At 38.8% G+C, this 27,998-nt stretch overlaps 1 protein-coding gene across 2 annotated transcripts; it reads left to right on the forward strand.

Annotated features, from left to right (window-relative positions):
* The first annotated feature begins 652 nt into the window (after nucleotides 1-652).
* STT3A (STT3 oligosaccharyltransferase complex catalytic subunit A) lies at nucleotides 653-27,934 on the forward strand. 2 transcript variants are annotated; one of them, XM_004438432.3, is made up of 18 exons: nucleotides 653-760; nucleotides 3,113-3,239; nucleotides 4,005-4,065; nucleotides 6,605-6,726; nucleotides 7,108-7,253; nucleotides 8,525-8,615; nucleotides 9,731-9,837; nucleotides 10,532-10,696; nucleotides 12,478-12,658; nucleotides 13,497-13,652; nucleotides 14,626-14,717; nucleotides 15,393-15,548; nucleotides 15,804-15,992; nucleotides 16,908-17,024; nucleotides 17,142-17,244; nucleotides 24,310-24,498; nucleotides 25,322-25,437; nucleotides 26,023-27,934. In XM_004438432.3, the coding sequence occupies exons 2-18, from the start codon at nucleotides 3,152-3,154 to the stop codon at nucleotides 26,059-26,061; spliced, it is 2,118 nt and encodes a 705-aa protein (XP_004438489.1). In that variant the 5' UTR covers nucleotides 653-760; nucleotides 3,113-3,151; the 3' UTR covers nucleotides 26,062-27,934. The 2 variants fall into 2 exon arrangements, with proteins under 2 accessions (XP_004438489.1, XP_087290017.1); XM_087433891.1 differs by lacking the exon at nucleotides 653-760 and adding an exon at nucleotides 2,293-2,402.
* Nucleotides 27,935-27,998: the final 64 nt, after the last annotated feature.

A 27,998-nucleotide genomic window follows, 5' to 3' on the forward strand; every position in this document is an offset into this window, starting at 1 on the left:
GAGGCCCAGGTGTGCTCATCCACGACGTCAGGGGCTTGAGACCGGGAAATGCCGCGTGAAATCGGTCAGGGCTCTCTAGTCCACGAGTTACCCGAGCATGGTCAAAAACAGCTTTTGAGAGAACTGTCAGACAAATCCTGTCCAAGATGTAACGGTCTGCACGAGGAAGCGTTTGAATTTTCATTGAGAATACATAGAAAACTCTTCCCTCCTCCCCTACAACCTTATATTTAGGTAACGGTCAATTTCTACTTTAAAAAAAGAATCTCAGAAACAAAACAAGAGGTCACACTTCCCAGCTTTTTGGGATTTGTAGTTTCGGCCTATTCCTCCGCGTAGTTTCCGCTTCTGGTCACATGAGCGAGGTAACCGGGCCACACTTTCTCCCGCGAATCCTTCGCGGTCCGCAGACCGACACGTCACTCCTCGGCCGTCAACCAAACTGCTCCGAGCATGTTCTTTCGGCGCTCTGGCTCTCACGAGCAGGCCTGTCACAGCTCGGGGGGAGCACGAAGTCCCGCCTCCTGGCTGCTAAGTGATATCTATATTGTCCAGTTAAGAAGTGGGAGCGCGGCTTTGTCCGCGCCTCCGGACCTGACAGACAGTCCCGCGATCCTGTCGCTCTCCAGAAGTGTCGTATGGGGCTGAGCCAGCCAATGGGGAGCGGTCCGGGAGGCGGACCCAGCTGCTGCCAGGGTTGGGTGCGCCGCTGAACGGATGGCAGAGGGAGCGGAGCGGATTCCTGAGGAACGCTAGCCAGGTAAGAAAACTGTAGGATATCATTGCGAGTTAGCCGCAGGTGCAGTCCAGGGCGTCGGTGGTGCTGAACGAAGTGCAGGAGGTGGGGCTCTAAAGGCGGCGGGGGTGGAGGGTAGGGGAGGGAAGCAGGGTCTAGGGCCTTGCAGAGGAGGGGGCTTGAGGTGGGTGTGGGGACATCCTGGAATGGAAGGATAGGAAGGTCTGGGATGGGGCGTGCGCTTAGGCCAGGAGGGCGTGGGAAAGTGGGACTGGCCCTGTGGGGGGAAGGCGCGTAGGATGCTGATGTGGTGGGTTTTCCCGCGGTGGTGGTGTCAGAGGTGTTGAGTTGTGTCAAGGGGGGAGACAGAGGGGGGTGGGACCTGCAGGAGTGAGCAGAAGTGGGGGTGGAGGGGGGTAAAGGAGTGTGAGAGGGCGTGAGAAAGCATGTAGGTAAACGGGAGTGGGGAAGTTGCCGTCTTGGAAGCTAGAATTAGGGTGGGACAAGGATGTCACAGCTTGCAGGCACAGTTGAGGAGGAGAACAGATGCTAAGTGTCGTAAGAAAAGTGTTTTTGTTCTTATTTGCTTTAGCAGTGTGGGAAACAACCAGAGAGCACACTATGAAAACTCCCTTAAGGTTCTTCCTTAAATTACCAGCTCCTTTACTCAGTTTTCAGGTAGAGCTTCAAGTACTCTCATTTCCTCTGCTTACTCTTCCAGGTGTGTGACGCATGTCAACTCAATGGTGTTAAGTTTTTTTTTTTAAAGATTTATTTTATTTATTTTCCCCCCAAAGCCCCAGTAGATAGTTGTATGTCATAGCTGCACATCCCTCTAGTTGCTGTATGTGGGACGCGGCCTCAGCATGCCAGAGAAGCGGTGCGTGGGTGCATGCCCAGGATCCGAACCAGGGCCGCCAGCAGTGGAGCGCGCGCACTTAACCGCTAAGCCAGGGGGTCAGCCCCTATGGTGTTAAGTTTTTTTTTATTTCAGGCATTCCAGAAAACAAGCCTGAGGGATGTGGCTGGATTATTGACTTCCTGGACTTAGGTGTTTATTTTTGATTGCAAGATAAGGTTTTCCTTCGGAATTATAATTAAAAACACATGTACAGCTGCTCCTCTGGGACAGTTAATTATGGAAAAGATGTTTGACTTTTCACTGTTGGAGCTAGGAATGTATGATTCTTCATGCCTTCCACCTAGTCCAGTGTTATTTTTTCGCTTTCCTCTAGTAATAGTGGGAAAAAGATCACTTAAGGGTGCAGGTTCCTTTTTTTTCCTGTGGTCTTAAAGAGTGTTGCATATCCTTTATTATTACATTCATTATCACTTAGCCTTTGGCCAGTTTATGGTTTAAGAAGGCAGTACTATCTTAAAGAGAAATAGCTAACCTCTTATGGTAAATGAGTGCTAATAAATCTTGTCCATCAAGTGATCACCATTCTGAATGGTCTACAAACTGCTTCCTTCAACATTTTATTTTAAGCTAGTTTTTTCTTTTTCCTGAGTTTTTCTTTCTTCAGTAGGAAAAATTTATTTTCTTTTCTCTCTAGATTGTCATCTGGTTGCATGAGTTGTCTCTGGGATCAGTGGCTTAAAACAGCAGTGTCAATTACAGAGATGCCTTGAGACAGCTGATTAGAAGTGGGAATAGATCTGAACAGTAGGTCCATTGTGATACATGGGATTGAAAGTGCAGTGATCTATGTATGTGTATCTCTGCCTCTTGAGTGTGTGACTGTACCTGCATTATTGGTGTCATGCTCTTTAGTTGACCCTGCAGCCCCATTGGATTTGGAACAGAAAGAAGCTTGTAGCCAGTCAGTTGAAACTGAAATTTAGGGCTGTAAACTGTGCTGATTCAGTCATGACTTCTATTTCTCCGCTTTCTATTTGCACTTCTGTACTCACTATTCATTCCCTGCTTTCTTTCATACATTCCTGCCTTTTCTTGAATGCTCTCTTTCCGCATTTATTTTTTTCTCTATTTCCAATTTTTCCTATCTTCTTTGCATCTCTTCCTCCAACCTCCTTTTTTTCTATTCCTGTGTTTCCTCTTTACTTCTGTTGTACCACACTACTGCCAGTTGTGCTTATGCACTTCGTAGCTGTGAGGGAGTGGGAAACAGAATTATGCTGATAGAGTCTAATCACTCCTTTTTAGTCTTGACACATAGACCTGACTTGTGCCTACTTTCTTGCCAGTCCATCATAATGCAGAAAAGGGTTGGGTATTAATATTAGCCCTGACCCTCTCTGGTGTGTTCACTAGCTGCTGTCTCCTTTATAGTTCTCTACTACCATACAATTTGAAAGTGAATTAGGTAAGTTGAAGACGTTCAATATCATATGGTCTTGACTTTTCCATTTTAGCTATTTGAGTGTCATCTGTTGCCACCCATTGATGTCAAGATGACCAAGCTGGGATTTTTGCGGTTGTCCTATGAAAAGCAGGACACACTTCTGAAGCTTCTCATTCTGTCGATGGCTGCTGTGTTATGTGAGTGTGCATGTGGACCTCTGTCTTTTGGGGAGGGAAAGGAGAAAAATCTTGAAAAAAATCAAGAATGGCTTTCTTAAATGCCTCGTTCTTTTTAGCTGATTGTAATGTGTTCTTTTTACTGTTCTCCATCAGTATAATTTTATGAAGGCAAATTAAAAGAAACAAGGATTATAAAAGTCAGGGCTAGTGATCATCTGGGAAATAATGGGAAGCATACTTTGCCAATTCGGTTTTCTCATAGGGCTGAAAGAGTTATGGGGGACCCTTCTATAGTGAATTTTGTAAAAGACAATTGTCTTCAGTTTAGTTGCCTACCATAGTATTTCTACAAGTCTTTTCAGAACTTACTGTGTTTTTTAGATTTTCTAGTTCTTCATGAGTCGCAAGTATAGCCTTGATTGCTTTACCTCTTAGTTTGCTCCAAAGTTAAGGTTAGTTGTGGGGAGAGGAGATCAACATACATATAAAAAATGGCCTTGTAAGTTGAGTGCAGTGTTAGTGGGTGAATGCATTGTTATAGGCCTTGATAATAAGTAGTTAAACGTGTCCTACCTAAGTGGAAAATTAAGGTGTCATTGTCAGGGGAAAGTGAACTTCTTTTGTTTCTTCTACATGGGAGGGATGGATAAATACTTTATTCAGGGATCATTTTATATTTCTTGTGACTTCTGTGCTAGATAATACTGTTAGCTCTATAATACTACTATCTGCTATTTTTCATGGCACATCACTATTACAATATTAATTCTCTGGTTTTTGCAGCATTCTCCACTCGTCTGTTTGCTGTCTTGAGATTTGAAAGTGTCATCCATGAGTTTGATCCGTGAGTACCTTTGCTTGGTCTGGTATTTCCTTTGGGAAGCATTCAGGTTCATGGGTTTCAAATTCAAATTCCAGTGAGCTCTCAGTGATGGAGGTGCACTTTCTTTACATTTAGGGGAAAAAACTCTTTAAGTTTTCCAAAGGAGATAATTGTCTCCTTTTGAAACATTTCTGTTGGAATTAACCAGGTGAGTCTCTCAAACTCATAAAAAATGTGAGAGGCATTGCTGGTGTGCCTGCCTATCATTTAAGATCTGGCTAGGCTAAGAAAAGTCTGGCTTCTCAGCTTGGTTAACAGTGATGCAGATTGAGGGAAAGGGGCATGTTGGATTTGAGGCTCAATAGAAAATTACAAGCCATGAACTTGAGATCCATGACATTTTTTTTTGTTTTTTTGTTTAACAATTTGTGTGGTAGAAATTAAGCCTACCAGTTAAGTTCTAAGACACTGAGGAAAGTTTAAAGCTATCAGTTTGATTAGGGATTTTGTTTATTAGATAAAAAAGATATGGGTGAAATACATTTACTGACATTCATTTTGATCCAAGCACTGTTTTACAGATTATCTCTAAATCCTTACAACAGCCCTATGAGATGGAGGTACTGTTGTCTCCGTTTTACAGATGAGGAGACTGAGGCTGGGAGAGGCTATTCAAGTTTACACATTTAGTAAGTGGAGGAGCCAAGATTTGAATCTAGATTAGTCTGTCTCCAGACACTGGAGTTACTGTGTTATATTGCCTAAAGTTAAGGCTTAATTAAAAATTTGAAGAGGCAGGATCTAAGTTCTTGAAGTATTATTGATATCTTAAAAATAGCATATTCAGCTTATGGAGCATTGATTCAAAAGTTTAATACTTGCATGTATTTATAAATTTGTCATTTTGTTTTGTGTAGATATTTGAAGCACTTTGGAGGCATGTAAATATTTTCTTTGGAGCCTCCCAAATCAATGTATATTTTTTCTAATGAATGAGGAAACTTATGTCCTTTTGTTTCTTGATCATCAGTCTGTTAGGGCTTTTTCTCAGACCCTCTAGATGAGCAAACATTGAGGTGAGATGGTCAGGGAAAGCAAGAGTATCTGCTCTGTAGTCATAGAGCTGGAAGGGACTGGAAAGATCATGTGATTTGATACTTCCTTTTGCAGAGCAGGAAACTGAGGCCCAGGGGATGACCCCAGTCCAGGCCTATTCCCATTAACTTATACTTCCTCTGTCTCACTTTGCCTCTCCTACTGTTGGGTAAAAGACACAATTCTAACACATATTGACTGCCTGCTGCCCTCATCCCTTTTGTCTCTCTGATGGTTACCAAAATAACATTCATCAGCAACAAACAGAAGGATAGAGATTTCTACCATCTGCTACTTCTACTTACTTCAGCTGCTAAAATTTGACTGACCCAGGAGGAAATAGGGTTAGAGGGGTGGGCAGGAAAGATGGTTAGTCATGATTATCTTTAGCAGTTAAACAAGTCCTTTTATTTTATTTGTTTACTTAAATTTTTATTTATGTTTATTTTTTGCCTTTCTTTTTTTAAATTTCTTTTTAAATGAGAAACTTAAGAGAAGGAGTTACATAGCTTGGATCTAAAGAACTGTGTCTTTGCAAAATGCTATATAAGCATTTTATATCAGATATTTTTAATGTAATCTATATTTTTATACTGCTATGTAGGTGGCATTCAGAACTGTTCTATTTTTTTTATTTATTCATTTTTTTGTGAGGAGGATCAGCCTTGAGCTAACATCCATGCCAGTCCTCCTCTTTTTGCTGAGGAAGGCTGGGCCCTGAGCTAACATCCATGCCAATCTTCCTCCACTTTATGTGGGATGCCGCCACAGCATGGCCTGACAAGCAGTGTGTAGGTGTGCGCCCGGGATCCGAACCCAGGCTGCCAGCAGCGGAGCACACACACTTAACCACAACACCAAGGGGCCGGCCCCCAGAACTGTTTTAAATAACAACATGAGTAGACCTCATTACAAGTTTAAACACTCATTAAGAAGTTTGTGTTATGGAGTGGATTAAAAAATTTTCATTCTGCGTATGGTGTTATACCAACATCTTTAGAGATGCTCATCACTTGAAATTATCCATGTATTCTTGTGTGTTGAATGGATATGTTCTTTTGTATGTTCCTGTCTTTTGAAAAGAGCCAAATTTATTAGTGGCCACATCTCAGCCATCCTGTCTTTTGGGTACTTGAATTCTCTTACTGGTGCTGATGCCTACTGTATGCCAGCCTGGTGAAGTATCCTGCTTGAGGGCTTTATTATAATATTAGGGTCCAGTTGCATTTCCTTATGAGAGAAGCAATACTTTAGTTGAGACAATCATGGAGCTAGAAATGAAGAGACTTATGATAATTTAAAATGGTTTTCATGCTTGGCATAATTTTTGCTACCAAACTGACTTGTATTAGAGAAATGATAAGTTCCTCAGTGGTATAACTTGAGGAGCAAAATTCACTGCAAATTGATGCAAGTATTTGAGTATGAAGAAGAGGAGACAGAGATCTTTTCTTTCTTGCTTTAGGTACTTTAATTATCGGACTACCCGGTTCCTGGCTGAGGAAGGATTTTATAAATTCCATAACTGGTTTGATGACCGGGCCTGGTACCCTTTGGGACGAATCATTGGAGGAACCATTTACCCAGGTGAAGCGAACAGGATTTTTTCTTTTTTTTTAAAACAGAAATAAGGTATTTGTATATTATGGAACAGTTTCTTTTATTTCTGATATGTTCATTTTGTGACACTTGTGATTTCAATCTGATTACAGATTCCTAAAAGTAGATCTTATATAGACACGAGAACACGAATGGGAGAGTGGGGATGGGTGGTTTTTTATAAATTCTGGACTTCTGATTGAATCCTTAGGAGAGACAATTATAGCCTACTGCAGTTGATGTGTTAATATTTCTGGTGGTTTGTCGAGACCTGTGTTGTCACTATTGATATTTGGATTTTCCTTCTCTTTCCCTTAAGTTCTTTGTCTTACTAGGATAACCTAACGGAGTTTCTTCTTCCTGTTACAGGCTTAATGATCACCTCTGCTGCAATCTACCATGTACTCCATTTTTTCCACATCACCATCGACATTCGGAATGTCTGTGTGTTCCTGGCCCCTCTCTTCTCTTCCTTCACCACCATCGTCACGTACCACCTTACCAAAGAGCTCAAGGTGAAGGATTTGGGGTGACAGGAGGCTTGGGAATGAATGTTGTTGAACCTCTCTAGTAGATGCTGAAGGTGGGGGACTGAGAGCCTGAGAAGAGCAGGGAGCCAGAGGCTAAAGACAGCTTTTACTGGGTTGAATCATTGAGTTCACTCCAGCCTCTCCCTAGAATATGTAGTTTCTTATCATTAGCAACTGTTTGTCCTTATAAGAGAACATTGGAAGGTCAAATGTAAATTGCTACATAAAGGAAAAAAACATTTAAAATGCAAAATGTAAGGTTTAGATTTTGAGTCTTTACAATCTAAGGGAGAGGAAAAATACAGGAAGTTTTCCAAAGTGGTTAGTTCTTCCTGCTGGAAATGGACACTTAGCAATTATTTGCTGATTTTTTTTTAAACATGTATTTAAAAATTCTTAAACCACTTGGCTTTTGTAGTAGACTCCATAATACTGACTCTCTTTTTCTAGGTTTCTGCTTTGCCTACCCTGGCTCCTTGGATGCTGCTCTTAGTTTGTAGCTTTGGTGTCAGAGAGATCTGAGAGGTGATAAACTAGTAGGAGGGCTTGGGAAACTTGAGTTTAGTTTGGAATATTTTTCATCCTTCTCCTTGCTGCCCTTGATCCAAAATTTAACGTTTATCAACAGACAAGTTTTTACTCTTTTGGAGTGTGGGTTATATTTTGTCGTTCCTCTTTCCAGAGCTCACAGATTACCTGGTGATCTTCCAACTTTATTATCTACGTTCCTGGCATCTTTAGTCCAGATAGATTATCTCATATAGATTATCTCCTATCTTTGTTGGCTTTTTAGCTCAAATAATAATAATCTTCCTTTGATTGTCCTTGAATAGCTTTTAGAGGTGTGACTGGTGTTCCTGTGGTGTGCAGAGATTGTTAGAGATAGGGACTCATAAGCCTGGGGACACTCCAGCCAAACAGCCCCTTCTGGGGCAATGTCTGATGTCTGATAGCGTATGTGATTTGTCTGTCTTGAGCATGTGTGTACTCACTTTCAGACTTGGTATCATCATGGGGAATTGGTTGTGAAGATTTTAGCTTTCTTGTGCTGTGAACATTTCTAGCATTTCTAGCGTCGCATCTACCTTGGAAAATGTTGGACTGTTCTCTGGGTCCATTATAAACAGAATGGACTAGTGGATCCTGCTCCTCTCTAGAGGCTCTTCTCTAGAGGATCTCCTCTCTAGAGGATCTCTAGGGGATCTTCTCTCTCATAGATGTATTGGTGTTAACTTCTTACACTTCTTTTCTTACAGGACGCAGGGGCTGGACTTCTTGCTGCTGCCATGATTGCTGTAGTTCCTGGATATATCTCTCGATCTGTGGCTGGCTCCTATGATAATGAAGGTAAGACTTAAAATGCTGAATAGGATCTGTTTACCTCATTATCCAAGAGAGCTTCATGAGTTGCTGTAAAATCTGGGTTCAAATCTTTTGTTTAGCAATAGCAAAAATGATGTCTGGGTGAGAAGATTAGAAATGGACAGGGAGGGACCTCAGATAAGTTTATATTCTCTCCATCATCCCCTCTAGAAAGGTAGCTGGTAATTTTCCTTATATAAGGCCTTTGACTCATTGCTGGACTCATGAAAATAGAGTTAATTTTTAGTTAGTTGAATGGTACTATTGTTTTAACATTGTAATCATTTGCTTTATTTTCCTAGATAAGAAGGATGGATGGTCTTAAAACTATAATGACTTTTATTGACTTATTTTCAGTTCAATCTATATTTATTGAATGTTATTGGGAAAACACAGTGGTAGGTAATATAAAGATGGATAATAAGATTATTTTGGCTCGTAATTAAGGAATTATAGAGATAGATAATGAATAAAATTATTTTGGCCCATAATCTATTAAGATAAATACAGACCTATAAAAATAACTAATAACAGACAGACAGTATTATATGCCATGAGAGAAGTATGAACAGAGTACTTTGGGAATGTGGTGAAAGGAGAGATTAATTCAGATTTGGGGATCAGGGAAGGCTTTTTAGAAGTAGCTGAGGTTGAACTGGGCCCTGAAGTTGAGACTTCATTAGGTAAATATTAAGGAGAGGGGCAGTTGGGGCGTAAAGACCGGCTTGTGCTAAGATGTAGAGACAAGAAGGTTCAGGATAGTACAGGATATCTTTTGGACTACACAGGCAGGGAATTTAGTGCCTGGAAAGAACAGTAATAATAATGGCCAACACTTACTGAGTGCTTGCTGTATGCTAGGTACTGTTCTAAGTGCTTTACATGGAATAATTAAATTTGTCTTCAGAACACTTTTATGAAGTAGTTACTGTTATGGACTCCTTTTCACAGGAAACTGAGACAAAGAGAGGTAAAATAATTACACTATTAATGGGTAGTAGATCTGAGATATGAATCTAGGAAGTCTGCTCTAGAACTGTATGCTTAAGTATTATGCCAGCACGGCCTTTTATTGCATTTTTGTTGTGTTCTTTTGGCAGGCATTGCCATCTTTTGCATGCTGCTCACCTACTACATGTGGATCAAAGCAGTAAAGACTGGTTCCATCTATTGGGCAGCCAAATGTGCCCTTGCTTATTTCTACATGGTAACTATTTACTCCTTTCTTCCAGAAGTCTCTCTGTGTCTGAATATCCCTTGGGATCAACTGATACAAAATGGAAGTAGCTCTTGGGCTATGAGACCGTGGACTGGAGGCTGAAAGTCTTGTCTCTTGTATCCATACAAAGCCCAGTCCAAGGCAGGCATGGATATCCATTGTATAATGGCAAGCTAGAGATAATGTTTTTAATTTTTCAAGTTCTTCCGATACTGTATTTCCTCTGGGGGGGGTACATATTGGTTGGCCAACTCTCTTTTCTGATATATTCCCTTAAAATTTTTCCTTTTCTAATATATTTTTTTCTGGTCAATCTCATGTATACACTTAGACTTCTTCCCTTAACTGCCTCCACTTGCTCACGTTTCCCATGTATCCCTAAATCCTCCATCTGACCTTACAATAGATTGCATCTGGATTAACCCTGAGGGTTGGGTGCCTCTTGTTTTGTGATCATGGTGGCAGGAGCCATAGGGGACAGGGGATTGAGTTACAGTAATAGGTGTGAATTTGATTTTCCTGTTTAAAGAAATCAAACTCTTTAAGCTTCTTGGCATAAATAAAGTTTACAGTTACTGTAAGAGATGTTCTTTAAAAAGGTCACAGGTGATTTCCTAAGGTATAATGGTGGTGGTTTGAGGAGTAGTACTCAGAGGAACTATTCTTTTTTATCCTGTCACAGGTCTCTTCATGGGGAGGTTATGTGTTCTTGATCAACTTGATCCCTCTCCATGTGCTGGTGCTGATGCTCACAGGACGTTTCTCCCACCGGATCTATGTGGCCTACTGTACTGTTTACTGTCTAGGCACCATTCTTTCCATGCAGATCTCCTTTGTGGGTTTCCAGGTGAGCCTAGGCTGAGTGGAGTTTTTAGTTTCTTCCACTTTTTCTAAGCAGCTCCAACTAGATTGGTTTATGTTGGATTCTGGACTTATTCACGGGTCTAACCTTGGACTTCTTGTGTTAACTGAAGCAACAGAATCATTGGTAATTGGTCATTAAAGTCTGCTTCCAGGAGTGTATTAATATTTACTCCATGAAGTTAGAATTTAATGACTTAATTTGGCTTAGATTTGTGGGGGGAGGAGGGATATTTTGGTTGAGCTGAGTTGACGTGAGTGATCAAAGTTATTCTAGTCCGTTTTAATGCTAATAATAACCCCATTTAATAGTCATGACCCCTGAACTTCCTAAGGGGGCCTAAGTGAAAGTCCTTTAGGAAGCAAAGCACAAACTTTTTAACCACATTACCCTATAGGGTTGAGAGACAAACTATTAAATCAGAGAATAATGTAGTGTGTTTGAGTTCTCGTGTAAAATTCTTATGAAAGTGGAACATTTGAGGTCAGCAAGTACTTCTTTATGGATCACCTACTGTATGCAATTCACTAATCTATGGGAAATATAAAAAGTGAAAATATGGTCCTGGTCCTTGAGGAAGTTACAGTCTTGTTGGGGGGAAGGAAGTATATGCTATACTACGTGTCTATAGTCTGTAGCGGTTCTGGAAATGAAGTTCCTGGGCCAGCAGTATCAGTAGCATCTGGGAACTTGGTAGAAATGCAAATTATGGGACCCTACCACAGACCTACTGAATCAGAAACTCTGGGGGTGGGCTCAGCAATCCGTGTCTTTTTTTTTTTGTGAGGAAGATCAGCCCTGTGCTAACATCTGCCAATCCTCCTCTTTTTTTGCTGAGGAAGACTGGCCCTGGGCTAACATCCATGCCTATCTTCCTCCACTTTATATGGGACACTGCCACAGCATGGCTTGCCAAGTGGTGCGTTGGTATGCACCCGTGATCCGAACTGGTCAACCCTAGGCCGCCACAACGGAGCGCGCGCACTTAACCGCTTGCGCCACCGGGCCGGCCCCAGTAAAACGTGTCTTAACACTCCCTCTTCTCCCCATCCCCCACATGATTGTGATGCCCACTAGAGTTTGAGAACCACTGTTCTAAGCAAAGAATTTTTAAGCAACAGAAGAGATCCAAAGTGCGTGGAGGGCCGGCCTGGTGGCATAGCTGTTTAAGTGTGTGTGCTCTGCTTTGTCGGCCTGGGATTCGCAGGTTCCGATCCCAGGCATGCACCAACGCACCGCTTGTCAAGCCATGCTGTGGTGGCGTCCCCTATAAAGTAGAGGAAGATGGGCACGGATGTTAGCCCAGGGCCAGTCTTCCTCAGCAAAAAAAGAGGAGGATTGGCATCGGATGATAGCTCAGGGCTGATCTTCCTCACACAAAAAAAATAAAAATAAAGTGTGTGGAACATAGAATGGAGTGATAGATTTCAGTTTGGCAGATTAGGAGGAAATGGTATTTGCATTGGGCCTTGAATGATGAGAATTTCAGTAAATGCTGAAAATGAATTTTGAAAAATTCATTGAATTTTGGGAAAATGAGAAAATTGCAGTTCATGCTAAAGAAATATCCTGAGCAAAGGCTAGGTATGATAATGATAGAGTATGGTATTCTTTGGGAGACTCTAAATATTTTTTGGATAATGTGACAGATGAATTACACTCTTCCCTAGAGAGTCCCTAATTCCTTAGTGGCATCAGAACTCATTCATATCTAGGCTGGCCCCATTCTTTTCCTAACATAATTCTCCGTACGCTTTCACCTACAGCCCGTCCTTTCATCAGAGCACATGGCAGCCTTTGGGGTCTTTGGTCTCTGCCAGATCCATGCCTTTGTGGATTATCTGCGCAGCAAGTTGAATCCACAGCAATTTGAAGTTCTTTTCCGAAGTGTCATCTCCCTGGTAGGCTTTGTCCTTCTCACCGTGGGAGCTCTTCTCATGCTGACAGGTAGGGAAGGCTCACAGCTTTTAGTATTAAATGTAAATGGGTATGGGCATATGATAAACTCCAAAAATGCAGATTATTTCCTGACCACAGAAAGATTTGTTTTTTTCCTCCTGTTTCTCTTTTTCATTTCAAGCATATAAAGTCCTACTTCTTCACATTCAGCCCACTGGTTAGCACAGTGTTTGAATTCAGCATAGCAAAGAATGTCTTGTTAGAGCAGCTCTTAGTCTCAGAAGAATTACACTTGGTGAAAGGCCTGTAGCTTACCTGATGATCTTTCTCTTTTTTTTCTTTTCTTTTCTTTACTATTGGTAGGGTGGGAGAAATCCTAACATTGCTTGTCATACCCTACAGTGTGGCCTCATCTAATCCCAAATGCGCTAAACTGTGGCTGTTTCATTTGATTGGCATGCCACATTTTCCTCCTCCTTCATTTTCCTCACTTCCACTTCTTAGAGGCTGATTTGATTTTGCCCAAGTCTCTGTGTATTGTCTAATTCAGAGCAGCACTGGAAGACCTAGTTGACTTAGTGTATAGAGTTGGTCTTGGTTTTGATCAGATTTGGCCTAAAACCCTCTTGGGAGCATTTCTGCCTCCCTTCTTCTCTCTGAGCTTATATACAGCCTGTCTTTATTCTGCTGGCTATGCTGACAAAAGTACTTTCCAGTTTGAAAGAAAGGAGTGAAATTCTCAAAGTATTGGTATCATTTAAACAAAAACCAAGTCCTTCTCTGTCTCAGATAACCTTATTAAAACGAGAAGTTGCGATTAGTTAGGATCAGATGTTATTTTGTTTCAGGAGTGATTGTGAAATATTTGTTGCCTCTTTGCTGCCAGGAAAAATATCTCCCTGGACGGGGCGTTTCTACTCACTGCTGGATCCTTCTTATGCTAAGAACAACATCCCCATCATTGCTTCTGTGTCTGAGCATCAGCCTACAACCTGGTCCTCATACTATTTTGACCTGCAGCTTCTCGTCTTCATGTTTCCAGGTCTGTCTGCCTTGTGTTCTGAAGTGGCCTTCTTTGTAAGAATTGCCATTTGATTCAAAATAAGTAAACTACCCTCATCCTTGTGTTTTTGTTTTTTGCCTGTTTACTCTATGCAGTACAGAGGATGGCTAGCACATTTTTCTAGTATTTGAAGCAGAGTAGAGTCAGAAGTTGAACAGTTGCAGATACTGGCAAATTAGCCTGACAGTTTTCTGTTAATTTGTATTATAAGTTAAAATTCAACCCTAATTTCAGGATTTTTTTTTGCAGGGGAGCATTTCTAGTGTACCTCTCTCCCACCACCTGCATCCCTGCCTCCTCCCCATTTATCTTCTTGGCAGTATTGAAGTTTGTGAATAGCCATGGTTGATTGTAAAGCCTCTTTATCTAACTTAGCTTCTGGCCAATCCAGATATGTTTTGGAATTTACCAGTCATAGGCGGCTTTCTTTTTTTTTTATAAAATAATTTTCACGTTTTTTTCTTATTATGAAAGTTAGTTGTCTATTGTAAAAAATATAGACAAGTAAAAAAGTGAAAATTTCAGGAGTTCTTACCACTCATCTGTTGCTATTGTTAACATTTTGATGTATATTCATCCAGTTATTTATTGAATAAAAATGAGGTGATACAGTTTTTTCCCCTGATTTTTTTCATTTCATAAAGAATCATGGTAATTTCTGTTACTTAGTATTATTTTAGAGAAACAGTATTTAAGATATATCATTTATTAGTTTTTTAAAGTACAGAGATGTGTAAAGAAGAAGGCAAATAGTCCATAATCTCCTGCAGCAATTTTTAATTGATGTATTATATTCTATTTTATAAATACACTATAATTAAGTACCTCCTTAATGTTGGACATTTATTTAGGTGGTTTCTGGTATTCTGCTGTTTTAAAGAGTGCTGTAGTAAACATCTTTGCACAGTTTGTTTTTTCAGTTGCTTACTTCTTTTTACTTTTACTTTTGTAGTTGGTCTCTATTACTGCTTTAGCAACCTGTCTGATGCCAGGATTTTCATCATCATGTATGGTGTGACCAGCATGTACTTCTCAGCTGTAATGGTGAGGAATGCCCTCAGTCCTAGCAAACCTTTCCACCCCTAACTCTGAGGTGCTTTTTTTTCCTGCATGGCTGGATTCAGAAAGTACTGATGATTGTACAGATGCTTCCCTTAGCATTTGAGCAGCTGAGTTGTAAAGCTGCCTACTGTTGTTGACCCTTCCCAGGAATTCTGATTGTGGGGCCAACTTTTTCAGATACATAACCTTGTGTTAGGGAGAGGCACTTTTATGTTTGTTGGAGAAAGTGACCCTGGCCAGGTTCCTTCCGCTCTCTTTCTGGGTGTCTTTAAAAGGGAGGTGATGTTTTTTTCTTAAAGGCATGGGAGGATTGCTGAGTGCTAGGTTGTTAAAAGAGGAGAGATTTTATATTTTGTAGTATGACAGTGTTTCTCACACTTTCTTGACCCCAAACCACAGTTAAGAAATACATTTTATATCGTATCATTACTCAGTATGCACATATATACATCTATTATATATAACTTAAAAACAAAGTTTAAGAATATATGCTTCTACTACTATAGATGTGTTAAGTATTTTCTTTTTCTTTCAGTTTCATTTAAGAATCATGTTTGTTGAAAACCCCTAAATTGATGTCATAACCTTCTAATAGGTTGAAATCTTTAATTTGTAGAACACTGATTATCTTGTGATTTTGCTTCCTGTCTCTTTTAGGTGCGTCTAATGCTAGTGTTGGCACCTGTTATGTGCATTCTTTCTGGCATTGGAGTTTCCCAGGTGCTGTCCACTTACATGAAGAATCTGGACATAAGTCGTCCAGACAAGAAGAGCAAGAAGCAGCAGGATTCTACCTACCCCATTAAGAATGAAGTGAGAATTAAACAACACTAGGAATGGGCTTGGGAAACTGTGTGTGCATGTGTGTGTGCATGTGTTTGTGTGTGTATATATTTTTTTTGAGTGAGAAAGTAAAGTAGAGCTCTGTCCTAAGTGGTCAGAATTAACTCATGTAGCCCCTGACTTATTTTGATTCGGCTCATCTATATTATTGACTGTGTATTAGAAACTGTTCTGTGTTGTGTAAGTTTAGTTTGGTTTACAACACAATTCTTCTTCCTTGTTTAGGTGGCAAGTGGGATGATATTGGTCATGGCTTTCTTTCTCATCACCTACACCTTTCATTCAACCTGGGTGACCAGTGAGGCCTACTCTTCTCCCTCCATTGTGCTCTCTGCCCGTGGTGGGGATGGCAGTAGGATCATTTTTGATGACTTTCGAGAAGCATACTATTGGCTTCGTCACAATACGCCAGAGGTGAAGATTTGGGAGAAGTGGGGTTGTGGGGTAGGGGGAAGAGGGAGACATTTGATGTTATAGTGAATCATACAGCTTTTAGATGGGTGGAAGGCTTGGAGAAATTGGAACTACAGAACCCTGGTGTTGAATGAGCCTTAAAGATCAGTCTTCATTCAATTTAGGATTTCTTCTATAGTGACCTTTACTGGTAATTATCTACACTCTGCTTGGACACTTGTATTGACAGCATGGTGATTTTATCATGAGGTAGACCATCCCAATTATAAAAGAAGAAAAAAAGTTACAAATAAATAATACATGTTCATGGTAGAAAAATCAGAAAATAGAAGCAAGAAAAAAGATAAATTTTCCATGAAGTGATCACCTGAGGATAACCATTTTTAACATTTTGCTTTATAACTTTTGAGAATCTGAAGTGATTTCCTTTGCAGTAGCTGTTGGGAACAGTATTTCTGAGTCAGATTCTTAGGAATCAAAACTTGAAGAATTTCTTAATCCTTGCCCATCATATCCTGTGATTTGTGTTTCTCCTCATATTTATAATAACTGATTTTTGTGACATTGTTAAAGGTCATTTATTTAATACAGTTATCTTATGACACCGCTATTTATTTGGAAATATTGCACAGTCTGCTACACCTCTGACCCCACTGTGCTTGTTTTGTATAAGGTGATCCAAGATGAAAGTATTGGGAATGTTGGATTGTATAATTTGCACTGAGAGTTCATGATTGTATATAAATGTAGGACCAGGTGGCAAGATTTATTTTCTGGTTAGGCATGCATTATTTTGTGAAGAAATTAATTAGCCATGCCTCACTTCCTATCAGATGCCCTTCTACTCCTTCTTTTGTATTTGATTTTTGGAGACAGTGAGAAGCTTGTTATTTCCATTTCTTGTTCTTCTGTCAGGATGCGAAAGTCATGTCATGGTGGGATTATGGCTACCAGATTACAGCTATGGCGAATCGGACGATTTTAGTGGATAACAACACTTGGAATAATACCCATATTTCTCGAGTAGGGCAGGTAAGGTGAAGGGATCATTTTAGTGTTTGGCACACAGAGTCTAGTGGGAAATATTTCTCCATGATGGATCACATGACCTGGAATTTTGCTCTGAGAAATGTGCATGTATTTTTCTAGGCAATGGCATCCACAGAAGAAAAAGCCTATGAGATCATGAGAGAGCTTGATGTTAGCTATGTGCTGGTCATTTTTGGAGGCCTTACTGGGTATTCCTCTGATGGTAATGTACTTGATTCTATTTCTAGCTACAGGGGACTATTTTCTTAGTTGGGAAAGTTCCTAAGTATTTGCAACTTGAGGTTCAAAACTGTAATTTGATAAGTGTTGATATCAAAATAATTTTGATTACTTTTTTGTGTGTGTGGCAACAAGTTGGAAGTAAATGTACGTAATTGTCATGTAGGTACGGCATGCTGTAATTGTTCAAAGACCTAGGAGTAGTTCCACAACCAGTAAATATAAACAAAGAACATAAGGCTTCTGAAAACGAACTTAATTAGCATTTTTTAGTGGGTTTAAGCTGTAGAATCATCTGCCAGCTTAAAATGTTTTATATATATGTGTTATATATATATGGTATATGTTACCATGTTCCCATTATTAGCAAAACCATATTTTTAGAAGAATCATCCAAATACAGTTCTCTGCCTTAAAAAAAAACTTTTAAAAAATTAAATAGCTGTTTATACTTTAAAATGTTAAACACTTCTGAAGGTTTATAATAAAAAGTGGTAGTCCTCTGCCCCTAAACCTAAGCCCCCTTATAACATCAGTTCCCAGAGGCAATCATTCCTTCCATTGTTTCTTCTAGTACTTACATTCATATTTCTAAATAATATGTATATTCTGCTATTCATTGACTGATCATTTTAGATATACTGTATCAACTCATTGTTATAGTAGATAAGGAATTTAGTCCTTTGTATCACCGCCTCTCCCCCTTTCCCTCTTGGATCTTCTCAGTAGAGTTAATTTTTAGTTTTTAGTTAAATCCAAATAAAGTGTTTTCAGAACCGTGACTATGTAAATATTATTCACTGCTGAGTCAACCAGTGCACTGTGGTTACATTCTCATCTAGAGTAACTTTTGTTTTCCCGTAGTTAATAATTACTATCATATTTCTATCTTAATTTTCTTTGAATATATGGCTGCTTCTTAAAGATGTTGGAATTTTAGATTATCTGTGCCCTCTGATATAGACAGACTTAACAAACCCACCCAGATAGTACATATAAAGTGTCAGTATAAAGTAATAAGACTGCTTTCCATGTGTGTCTAGTACAAGCAGAGGAAGCATGATGATAGCAATGACGTGTGTCCACAGACTTGAACTTTCACAAACAGTTGCACCAGCACTATTTGGTTGTGTGTCATTGTTTATAGGTTTTCTCTTTCTAATGATAATACCATATCCAGATACTACAGGAAAGTATTTTGTGTGTGTATGTATGTTTGTATGTATATGTATTTTTATATATACGGATGTACACATATATGTGATAGAAAGAGATAGTTCCCTGGAGTGTTAGCACTAACACTAGTGCTAAGTTACCACTTTCAATCAACCTTTTATTGCCTGCTAAGGTGAATAGAAGTGTATGTTTAATGCTGGCATAAAAGTGAATGTCATTATTTGGAACATATATTTTTTTGTGTGAAGTTAAGGAAATTAGCATGTGAAAACTTGACAAAGGAACTTAGCATGAAAAGAAATAGTGCTAAGGTCAAGAGGTCTGGATTATACAGATTTTTAAAGTTAACTTTCTGTTAAAGTTTAACATTTAAAAAGATGCAGATATTGTAAGTGTATAGCTTGATGAATTTTCACAAAGGGAACATGTCCATGTAACCAGCACCCAGATCAAGAAACATTACTAGTGTCCTAGAATTCCTCCTCATATCTCTTGCAGTATCTTCCCCCATCTCCCAAGGATGACCACTATCTTGGCTTCTAATGCCATTTGTTTGTTTTTTAAATAGATTTATTGAAGCATAATTGACACACTGTATACTGCACATATTTAAAATCTGTAATTTCATAAGTTTTGAAATGTATATATACACACACCTGGGAGGTTTTGCATATTTTTGAACTTTATAAATGGAGTAGTACAGTATGTACTCTTGTTTCTGGCTTTTTTGGTCACTATTATGTTTGCAAGATTTATTCATGTTGCGAGTGGTTATAATTTCTTAATTCTTATTCTTGTATAGTATTCCATTGTGTGAATATAACACAATGTGTGCATTTTAGTGTTGATGGATATCTGTGGTATGTTCAGTTTGGGGCTATCATGAATAATGCTGTTATGAACATTCTTGTGCATGTCTTCTGGTGAACATATATACCCAAGAGTGGAAATGCTAGTTTAGAGAGAATGCATGTTGTTCAGCTTTAATAGATACTGGCAGCAATTCCCAAAGCGGTAGTACCAATTTACATTCCTACCAGCAGTGTCTGAAATTCTTGGTTGCTCTACATCCTTGCTTATGCTTGGTATTAGAAATCTTTTTCATTTGTGCATATATGTAGTGGTAATACAGATGTTTCAATGAAGATGGACAAGCTGCTCCTTCATAATAAATTGGTCATGGAGGACTATAAAAATGTGAAAATCAGAGATTTAGTTAGGTCAAATGGTTGTTTAATTTGTGAGAATGGTAGTTTAGATTAGGTTTACATAAAGAAAGACTCATTCAGAAAGAAAGCCTTAACAGAGAACCTTTCTTTGGACATTATGCTATGCTTTTGAATTGTTGAAAGAAGATGATTTGACAGTTAATCTGACCTATGTATGGAAGCTAGACTTTTTTTTTTAAAAAGATAAGATTACTATTTAAAAAACAGTTTGAACAATGTTATTATCTAAATTCATGAAAGCTTGCATGTGAAAATCATGAAAGAAGACAGTATTGGTTTATTTTCTCACATTGAATTTATTTCTCAAGCTCAAATTATTAGGCTTTATTGGAATTCTGAAAAATTTGAGAAGTATTGTACAAGGAAAAGGAGTGAACCCAAAGTCTAGAGATTATTACTATTATTATTGTTGTTATTATTTAATCATGGTAACATTCCAGCTGGTGCCTTCTGTGAAAGCTTTTTAACATTTTAGAATAGCTTCTCTCTCTCTCTCAATCTTTCACAAACACACACAGACACATATACAAATATGTGCCAAAAAACAGTTATTGGTATTGTCTTAATTGCTGATCCCTCCTCCTCCTGCCCCAACTCATCTTCAGTTATCATTCTTGTCTCTAGTGAGTCTATTTAAAAAAAAAACCCATCTCACCAAGTTGTATAAGTATGTACAGCTTTATATATGTCAATCATATTTCAATAAAGTGGTTTTTAAATTTTTATTTATTATTTATTTATTTATTTTTTTGTGAGGAAGATTAGCCCTGAGCTAACATCTGATGCCAATCCTCCTCTTTTTGCTGAGGAAGACTGGCCTTGGGCTAACATCTGTGCCAATATTCCTCTACTTTATATAGGACTCTGCCACAGTGTGGCTTGACAAGCGGTGCATCAGTGTGCGCCCAGGATCCGGGCCTGCCCACCGTGGGCCGCTGCAGTGGAGCACGCGCACTTAACCGCTATGCCACTGGGCCGGCCCCTAACATGGGTTTTTAAAAAAACACACACACGCACATGACTTGAGCTCTGAAGACGATTCCAAATGAGAAATTCCAAACTATTTTGAGCATTTTTATGCTAAGTGGTACAAGTTCCAAAAATGACCTTTTCTAAAGGGATTAACAGGCATTTGGGTATAAAAATTCTATAGTGTTTTTAAAAAGTTTCATCACTTCATGGTCACATCTCATGTTTCTCAAATATTCTTAATTTAAACTTCCTTGGGATATTAGCGTCATGAACAAGATTGTGCCATTTTGGCAAATCATGTTTATTTCATGTTACTCATTTTCTATTAAATGCTTACACAGAGGCTGGCCCTGTGGCTTAGTGGTTAAGTGTGCATGCTCTGCTACTGGCGGCCTGGGTTTGGATCCCGGGCGCACACTGACGTACCTCTTGTCGAGCCATGCTGAGGCAGTGTCCCACATACAGCAACTAGCAGGATGTGAAATTATAACATCAACTATGTATTGGGACTTTGGGGAGAAAAAGGGGCAAAAAAAAAAAGAGGAGGATTGGCAATAGATGTTAGCTCAGGGCCAGTCTTCCTCAGCAAAAAGAGGAAGATTGGCATGGATGTTAGCCCAGGACCGATCTTCCTCACGAAAAAAAAAATGCTTACACAGATCTAAAATAAAATATTTAGATCTGATGGTAGTCCAGATTCTCTTATGTCAGAGTTTGATACAATACTACCCTCCTTTAACTTGAGCTTTTTTTGTAAACAACAATATCATTCAGCAGTGGGCTGTCCTTCATGCTGTTCCTGTTACTTCTCACACTCTTCCATTCTTCTTTTGTAATTTTTGAAATTTTTAATAGAAAAGAAAACAAATGAGAGATTTAAAATGTTTTCTTAGGTATTATATTATGTGGAAATTTTAAGATCAGATACATATCATTGACTAATGATCCAGTAGACCAGGGGTCTGTTTATTAAACCACAGCCATGCCCATTCTTTTATATAGTATCTTTTTTCCCCCAGTTTTATTGAGATATAATTGATATATAACATTGTATATGTTTAAGGTCTACAACATAATGATTTGATATATGTATATATTGCAAAATTATGTTAACATCTATCACCTCACATAGTTACAAATTGTTTTTTCTTGTGATGAGAACTTTTAAGATCTACTTTCTTAGCAACTTGCAAATATACAGTACAGTATTAAGTCTAGTCACCATGTTGTACATTACATCCCCAGAACTTATTCGTGTTATAACTGGAAGTTTGTAACTTTTGACCACCTTCACCCAATTCCCCCAGCCTCTGGCAACCACAAATCATACAGTGGATGATCTTTTCTCTGTCTGACTTATTTCACTTAGCATAATGCCCTCAAGGTCTGTCCACGTTGTTGCAAATGGTGAGATTTCAATCTTTCTTATGGCTGAATAGTATTCCATTATGTATATATGTATGTCACATTTTCTTTATCCATTTATCTGTCACTGGACACTTAGGTTGTTTAAATATTTTGGCTATTGTAAATAATGCTGCAATGAATATAGGGGTGCAGATATCTGTTTGGGATAGTGATTTCATTTCTTTTAGATATACACCCAGAAGTGGAATTGCTGGATCATATGGTATTTCCATTTTTAATCTTTTGAGGAACCTCCATACTGTTTGCCATAGTGGCTGCACCAATTTACATTCCTACCAACAGTGCACAATGTTTCCCTTTTCTCTACATCCTCACCAGCACTTGTTATCTCTTGTTTTTTTAATGATAGCCATTCTAACAGGTGTGAGGTGATATCTCATTGTGGTTTTGATTTGCATTTCCCTAATGATTAGTGATGTTGACCACCTTTTCATGTACCTATTGGCCATTTGAATATCTTCTTTGGAAAAAATGTCTGTTCAGGTCCTTTGCCCATTTTTTAATTGGATTGTGTGGTTTTTTTCCTATTGAGTTATATGAGTTTTTTATATATTTTGGATATTAACCTCTTATCTGATATATGGTTTGCAAATATTTTCCCCCATTCCGTAGGTTGTCTTTTCATTTTGTTGATTGTGTCCCTTGCTGTGCACACTTCCATTCTATTTTTTCGTTTTTCTAGTGAGGAAGATTAGCCCTGAGCTAACATCTGTTACCAATCTTCCTCTTTTTGCTGAGGAATATTAGCCCTTAGCTAACATCTGTGCCCATCTTCCTCTATTTTGTAAGTGGGACGCTGCCACAGCATGGCTTGATGAGCGGTGCAGAGGTCCATGCCCAGGATCTGAACCTGTGAACCCCAGGACGCCGAAGCAGAACACATGAACTTAACCACTGTTCCACCAGGCTGGCCCCGTGCTTCCATTTTTAAAGCTTGTCAGGTTTTTGATTCAGACATACCTGCCAGGAAACTATAATACCAGTGCTCTAAGACTGTTGAGGTGACACTCTGGGGTTTTGTTTTGATTCTGTTTCTAGCTGTGTGATCTAGGCTCAGTCTTTGTTCCTCAGTTTTTCCATTTGTAAGGCAGAGGTAAGAAAGCTGACAGTATCTGAGGAGAGTATTATTTTTTACTGAATGCTTAATATGTGACAAATGATGTATTTAAATGCCTTATATGCTCTTACTCATAATAATATAGCATTCTTATTGTTGTAGATACTCTCATTTTTATAATTTGACAGATGAGGAAACTGAAGCATAGAGAGGTCAAGTAACTTGCTCAAGGTCACCTGCCTGGAACTGGCAGTGCTGGAATTCAAACCTAAGCAGTTTAGATCCAGAGTCTGTATTCTTAATCACTGTGATATCCCCTGGAACTCTTTGCAGTAGTGCAGTAGGAATCTTTTTTTCTTATGGATCAATAATACTTTTTATACTAACCATTTGTTTCCATAAAGCCTGTGGAAGAGATACAAAGAGTGACATACTCTAAGAGAGAGAACCTGAGTGATGGTGGTATCAGTATTTATGGAGCCTGGTAATGTGCTTGACATAGAAATGTTGACTTCTCATAGATAACCTTTGGTGGTTTGTAACTGTGCAACTATAGGTCAAGAGGGAGCATATTCGTGTCTCCTCTACCTTTCTGGTATACCTCCCTACTTCCTAGGTCAGTACTGTCCAATAGAAATATAATGGGAGCCACATATTTTAAATGTTCTCTTAGCCACATCAAAATAAATAAAAAGAAACACAGGAAATGAATTTTAATATTTTATTTAACTGAATATATCCCAAACATTATTAACATGTAACCAAGATATTTTGCCCACTTTTGTTTTGTTTTTGGACAAAGTCTTAGAAATCCAGTGTGTATTTTATACTTACAGCACATCTTAATTTGGACTAGCCACATTTCAAGTATCCGTAGCTACATGTTTCTAGTTGCTACTATATTGGACAGTTAACCATAGCTAATACCTGGGACTAATTTCAGTTATGATTTAAGTCTGGACCATAGGACTTCAGGAGTCTAATAATCTATAAGTTGTATATTTTGAGGAAAAAGAGTTTTGTCCGCACATTGTCTTTTCCTATTTTCATAAATTAGAGTTAAATGGTACCATTCCCCATTAGAAAAATATTTTGGTGAATTTCCTTAGAAATAGTAACATTTTCATTAGGAGATTTAGCTCCAGCAACCTTTTTGATGCAGCAGTTCTTTTTCTTTTTTTTCTAGACATCAACAAGTTTCTGTGGATGGTCCGGATTGGAGGGAGCACAGACACAGGCAAACATATTAAGGAGCATGATTATTATACTCCAACTGGGGAATTCCGTGTGGACCGTGAGGGTTCTCCAGTGCTGCTCAACTGCCTTATGTACAAGATGTGTTACTACCGCTTTGGACAGGTCTACACAGAAGCCAGTGAGTGATTCATACTAACACTAATGACAATAGTAAGAACAGTGATAGCTAACGCATATAGTGTTTTTCATATGCCAGGCACTGCTCTAAGTGCTTTACATCTATTAACTTATTTCATCCTCACAACAACCCAAAGGGTAGATACTAATATTATTCCTATTTTATATATGAGGAAATTGAGGTATAAATAGGTTACTTAACTGCCCAACGTCACATTACTAGTGGCAGAGTCAGTTTAAACTTAGGCAGCCTGGCTCTAGATTCTGTGCTTTTACCCATTACTTTTTATTGCCTCTCAGTAAAAGATATTGCAATGGAGAAAGGAATGAAGGGGGATAGAGTGAGATAAACGACTTATCATTTTTTCAGATAAATACATTGATAGTAATTTGATTAGGTTAAGTCTCTCCTTCTGACTTCAATTTCTTGGTTCTGCACTAGGGACAATTTCTGAAGCAGATGCAGGCCTTTGACTTCTGCTAGGTTCTTCTCTGATCCATGGAAGCGTTACTGGTGTATCACAGAGGCCTCTGGGTGGCAATCCTCAGGAATAGAGGGGCTTGGAACTCAGCCCCCTATCTCTTAAAAGAGATAACCTCCATGGACTCTGCCAAGCATCATCTTGGAGAGAACTTGAGTTAGGGTAACACTTGATTTGCCCTTAGTATCTGATGTCCTTTTCTGCAGGTCTTACTCTCTATAAACAACTGTAGGCTGAGGAGTAACATTCCAATTAGTGGACAATTTACCAAACTGATTTACTATTTCTTCAGGAAATCAGCACTATAGAAGGAAGTGTGTCTCCTTTTTTGTCCCTTTCTAGAGCGTCCACCAGGCTTTGACCGTGTCCGGAATGCTGAGATTGGGAATAAAGACTTTGAGCTTGACGTCCTGGAGGAAGCATATACCACAGAACATTGGCTAGTCAGGATATACAAGGTGAGCAGATGCTTCAAATGCTTCAAAATGGGCCACATATTTCTAAAATAGGGACATTTCTAATGTCTGAAAAGTAGCTTGCAACTCACTCAGAATTTTACTATTTTTATTTTAGATTGTTTTTAGAAAGACGCCTCAGTCTGCTGTCATTTTGGCAGTGGTTGCAGTGATAGTTTTTCCAGTTGGGCCTGTACTTGATCTGTTTTAGTGATTATCAGGCTTAGATGGGGTAAAAAAGAGAAAGTGTCTATGTTTGTGTTTTCGAACTACATTTTCTTCTCTCCCGCTGAAGAATTTATGGCATAGAGAGTCACGTAGAAGTGTGTTGTATCTCTTATGTAAGAAAAGATTGAGAACCCTTGGTACATTTGGAGAGTAGATCATTTATACTGCCCCTAACAGAGGTACTCCAAAAGGCTAAGCAGAGAGCAGCTAGTCTCAAACCGGTGCTCGTTTAGTCACAAAGCCAAACCAGGGAGCAGAATCCAACATACTCCCTTCTTGTCTGGGTGAACCCAACCCAGTAGAAAAGCTCTCCTAAGCTGATCTGATTGTAAATATTAAACTGACATCTTTATGTTGCAGGTAAAGGACCTGGATAATCGAGGCTTGTCAAGGACATAAATGTTACATCCAGCTCCGATATGCTTCGCACTGAGCGCGTCACATTTAGGACGCTGAAGATGTTTTTAAATATGCAGTTTATAAGAACAGAGCACGATGGGATTAGAATTGTCTGGAATTTTTGCCCTGGGTAGTATGGGCTGGGTCAAATGCAATGATTTTTATAATTTTGAGCAGGTTACCAAATGAAATGTCATGGCTTTACTTTGGTCAATTAAAGGGGGGGATTTTTTTAAAAATGTGCCTTATTCGTTTTGACTTATGACTGATTTGAGGAAGGCAAAAGTTTTTGCTGGGCTGATAGGACAGAAAGCAGACCTCATCCATGTTCTTTGCTCCCTAAATGAGCCACGTAGGGACATTCTGTCTTTCTCAAATCAGGAAAACTATCAAGGACTAGCTCAGATCCTACATATACAAATAATTTTGTCAATTCAAAAATTGCAGCACATAGCACGATGCCTTGCACATAGTGGGTGCTCAATAAACTTTTTTCAAATGAATAAATATTTGTGGGACCAGAGGAGTGGATTTCTGGGCAGGAAAGGCAGCTTTGTTGCCATCATGTCTCTGTTCTGAACATCTCTTGTCCTTAGAGGCTCTTTTTGCAAGGGACAGAAGGTGGCTAGCCATACCTGATCTCAGCAATTTTTTGGGACTAGATAGGTTTTTTTTTTTGAGCAGGAATAAATCAAGTAAGACCAAAGTCAGCAGTTTTGAAGACTCAGGGCAAACAGTAGAATTATTGTTATCAAGGTAGAGGGAAAAACCCCTCCAACATTATGTATAGAACTTGGTCAGTAGGTGTTTTTGAAATCAGCTGAAATATAATCATACATATCTATTTGAAATCCAGCTTTTCAGTACTCTCACTTATCCATGATACAGTAAATGTCTCTGCTCATTTGATTTAGCTTTTGCACTAAAACTCTTGTGATTATGTAAGGGGGGCTTCTTTTTCCCTTAGTCTTATCCTATTTGTTGTTATTAAATATCACTAACAAGCTTGATGATCTGGTTTTGAAGCCCTTGCCAGACAAGCTACAAATTAGAAGGGGGAAGAATTGCTATTAGCAGGTACCTAGAGAGCAGTGCTAGCCTAACTGCAGGGGAAGAGAAACTTTAAAAATAATTTTAACTCAAAACACAGTAGTAGTCCCATCGATATTTAATGTCAGGACAAACAGCTTTATGTTCAGTACAGTAGGACATTATATGTATTTTACAACATAAGACACATATCAGTGATATATATATAAACCCTAAGTCATTAGAAATAATACAGGGTAACTGTTTAGTGTTACCTCTTTAAGAAACAGGAGCAATTACATGGCTTTTAGATAAGTCAAAATGGTGCTCCTAAAGGGTATGCTCAGGTATACTTGTATACCCAGGAAACAGCCTTCCAAACCAATTTATATACCAAGCGCTTCAACTGTGGGTGAGATTTAGATTTGATGTAAGATTTGATTTACTGTATGTAAATACATTACTTGATATATATACAGAATTCCTTCCTAGTGGAAGAGCTTATTCTGAGGGTTTTTTTTTTCTTCTTTTTTTTACCTATATGAGTAATACCAGTTAGAGATCATTAGTGATCTTCATCTATAGTATATATGGGATAACCCTTTCATTTATCACTATAGTTGTTGCTCTTACGATTTTAATTTTGTTACCTTTCTAGGCTACATGAAGCTATCTTTTTAAAAAATTTACGTTTCTTTTTTCATTGTTATAGTGCTCTTAGTGTAAAAATAATAAAATAATTCTAAAAAGCAACAACACTGTTTTGCACCCCCTAGAGGCAATGACTTTCAACTCTGCTGATTCTCACATTACTTACCTCCATATCATTAAATAATTTGCTTTATTTTGGTATGTGTTGGTTTTTCAATTTTAGGTTGACTTTCTGGTGTGGAAATGGAGGATTTAGC

The sequence above is a fragment of the Ceratotherium simum genome, chromosome 7, assembly GCF_057802395.1.
Source record: "Ceratotherium simum simum isolate JZ-2026a chromosome 7, ASM5780239v1, whole genome shotgun sequence".
In the NCBI taxonomy this organism is placed as follows: domain Eukaryota; kingdom Metazoa; phylum Chordata; class Mammalia; order Perissodactyla; family Rhinocerotidae; genus Ceratotherium; species Ceratotherium simum.

Bases quoted from the DNA above. Each gene is read 5' to 3' on its own strand.
- STT3A (XM_004438432.3), top strand. From the start codon at position 3,152: ATGACCAAGCTGGGATTTTTGCGGTTGTCCTATGAAAAGCAGGACACA. The intron at 15,549-15,803 runs GTGAGAATTAAA...TTCCTTGTTTAG, and splicing joins CCTACCCCATTAAGAATGAA to GTGGCAAGTGGGATGATATT. The intron at 24,499-25,321 runs GTGAGTGATTCA...GTCCCTTTCTAG, and splicing joins ACAGGTCTACACAGAAGCCA to AGCGTCCACCAGGCTTTGAC.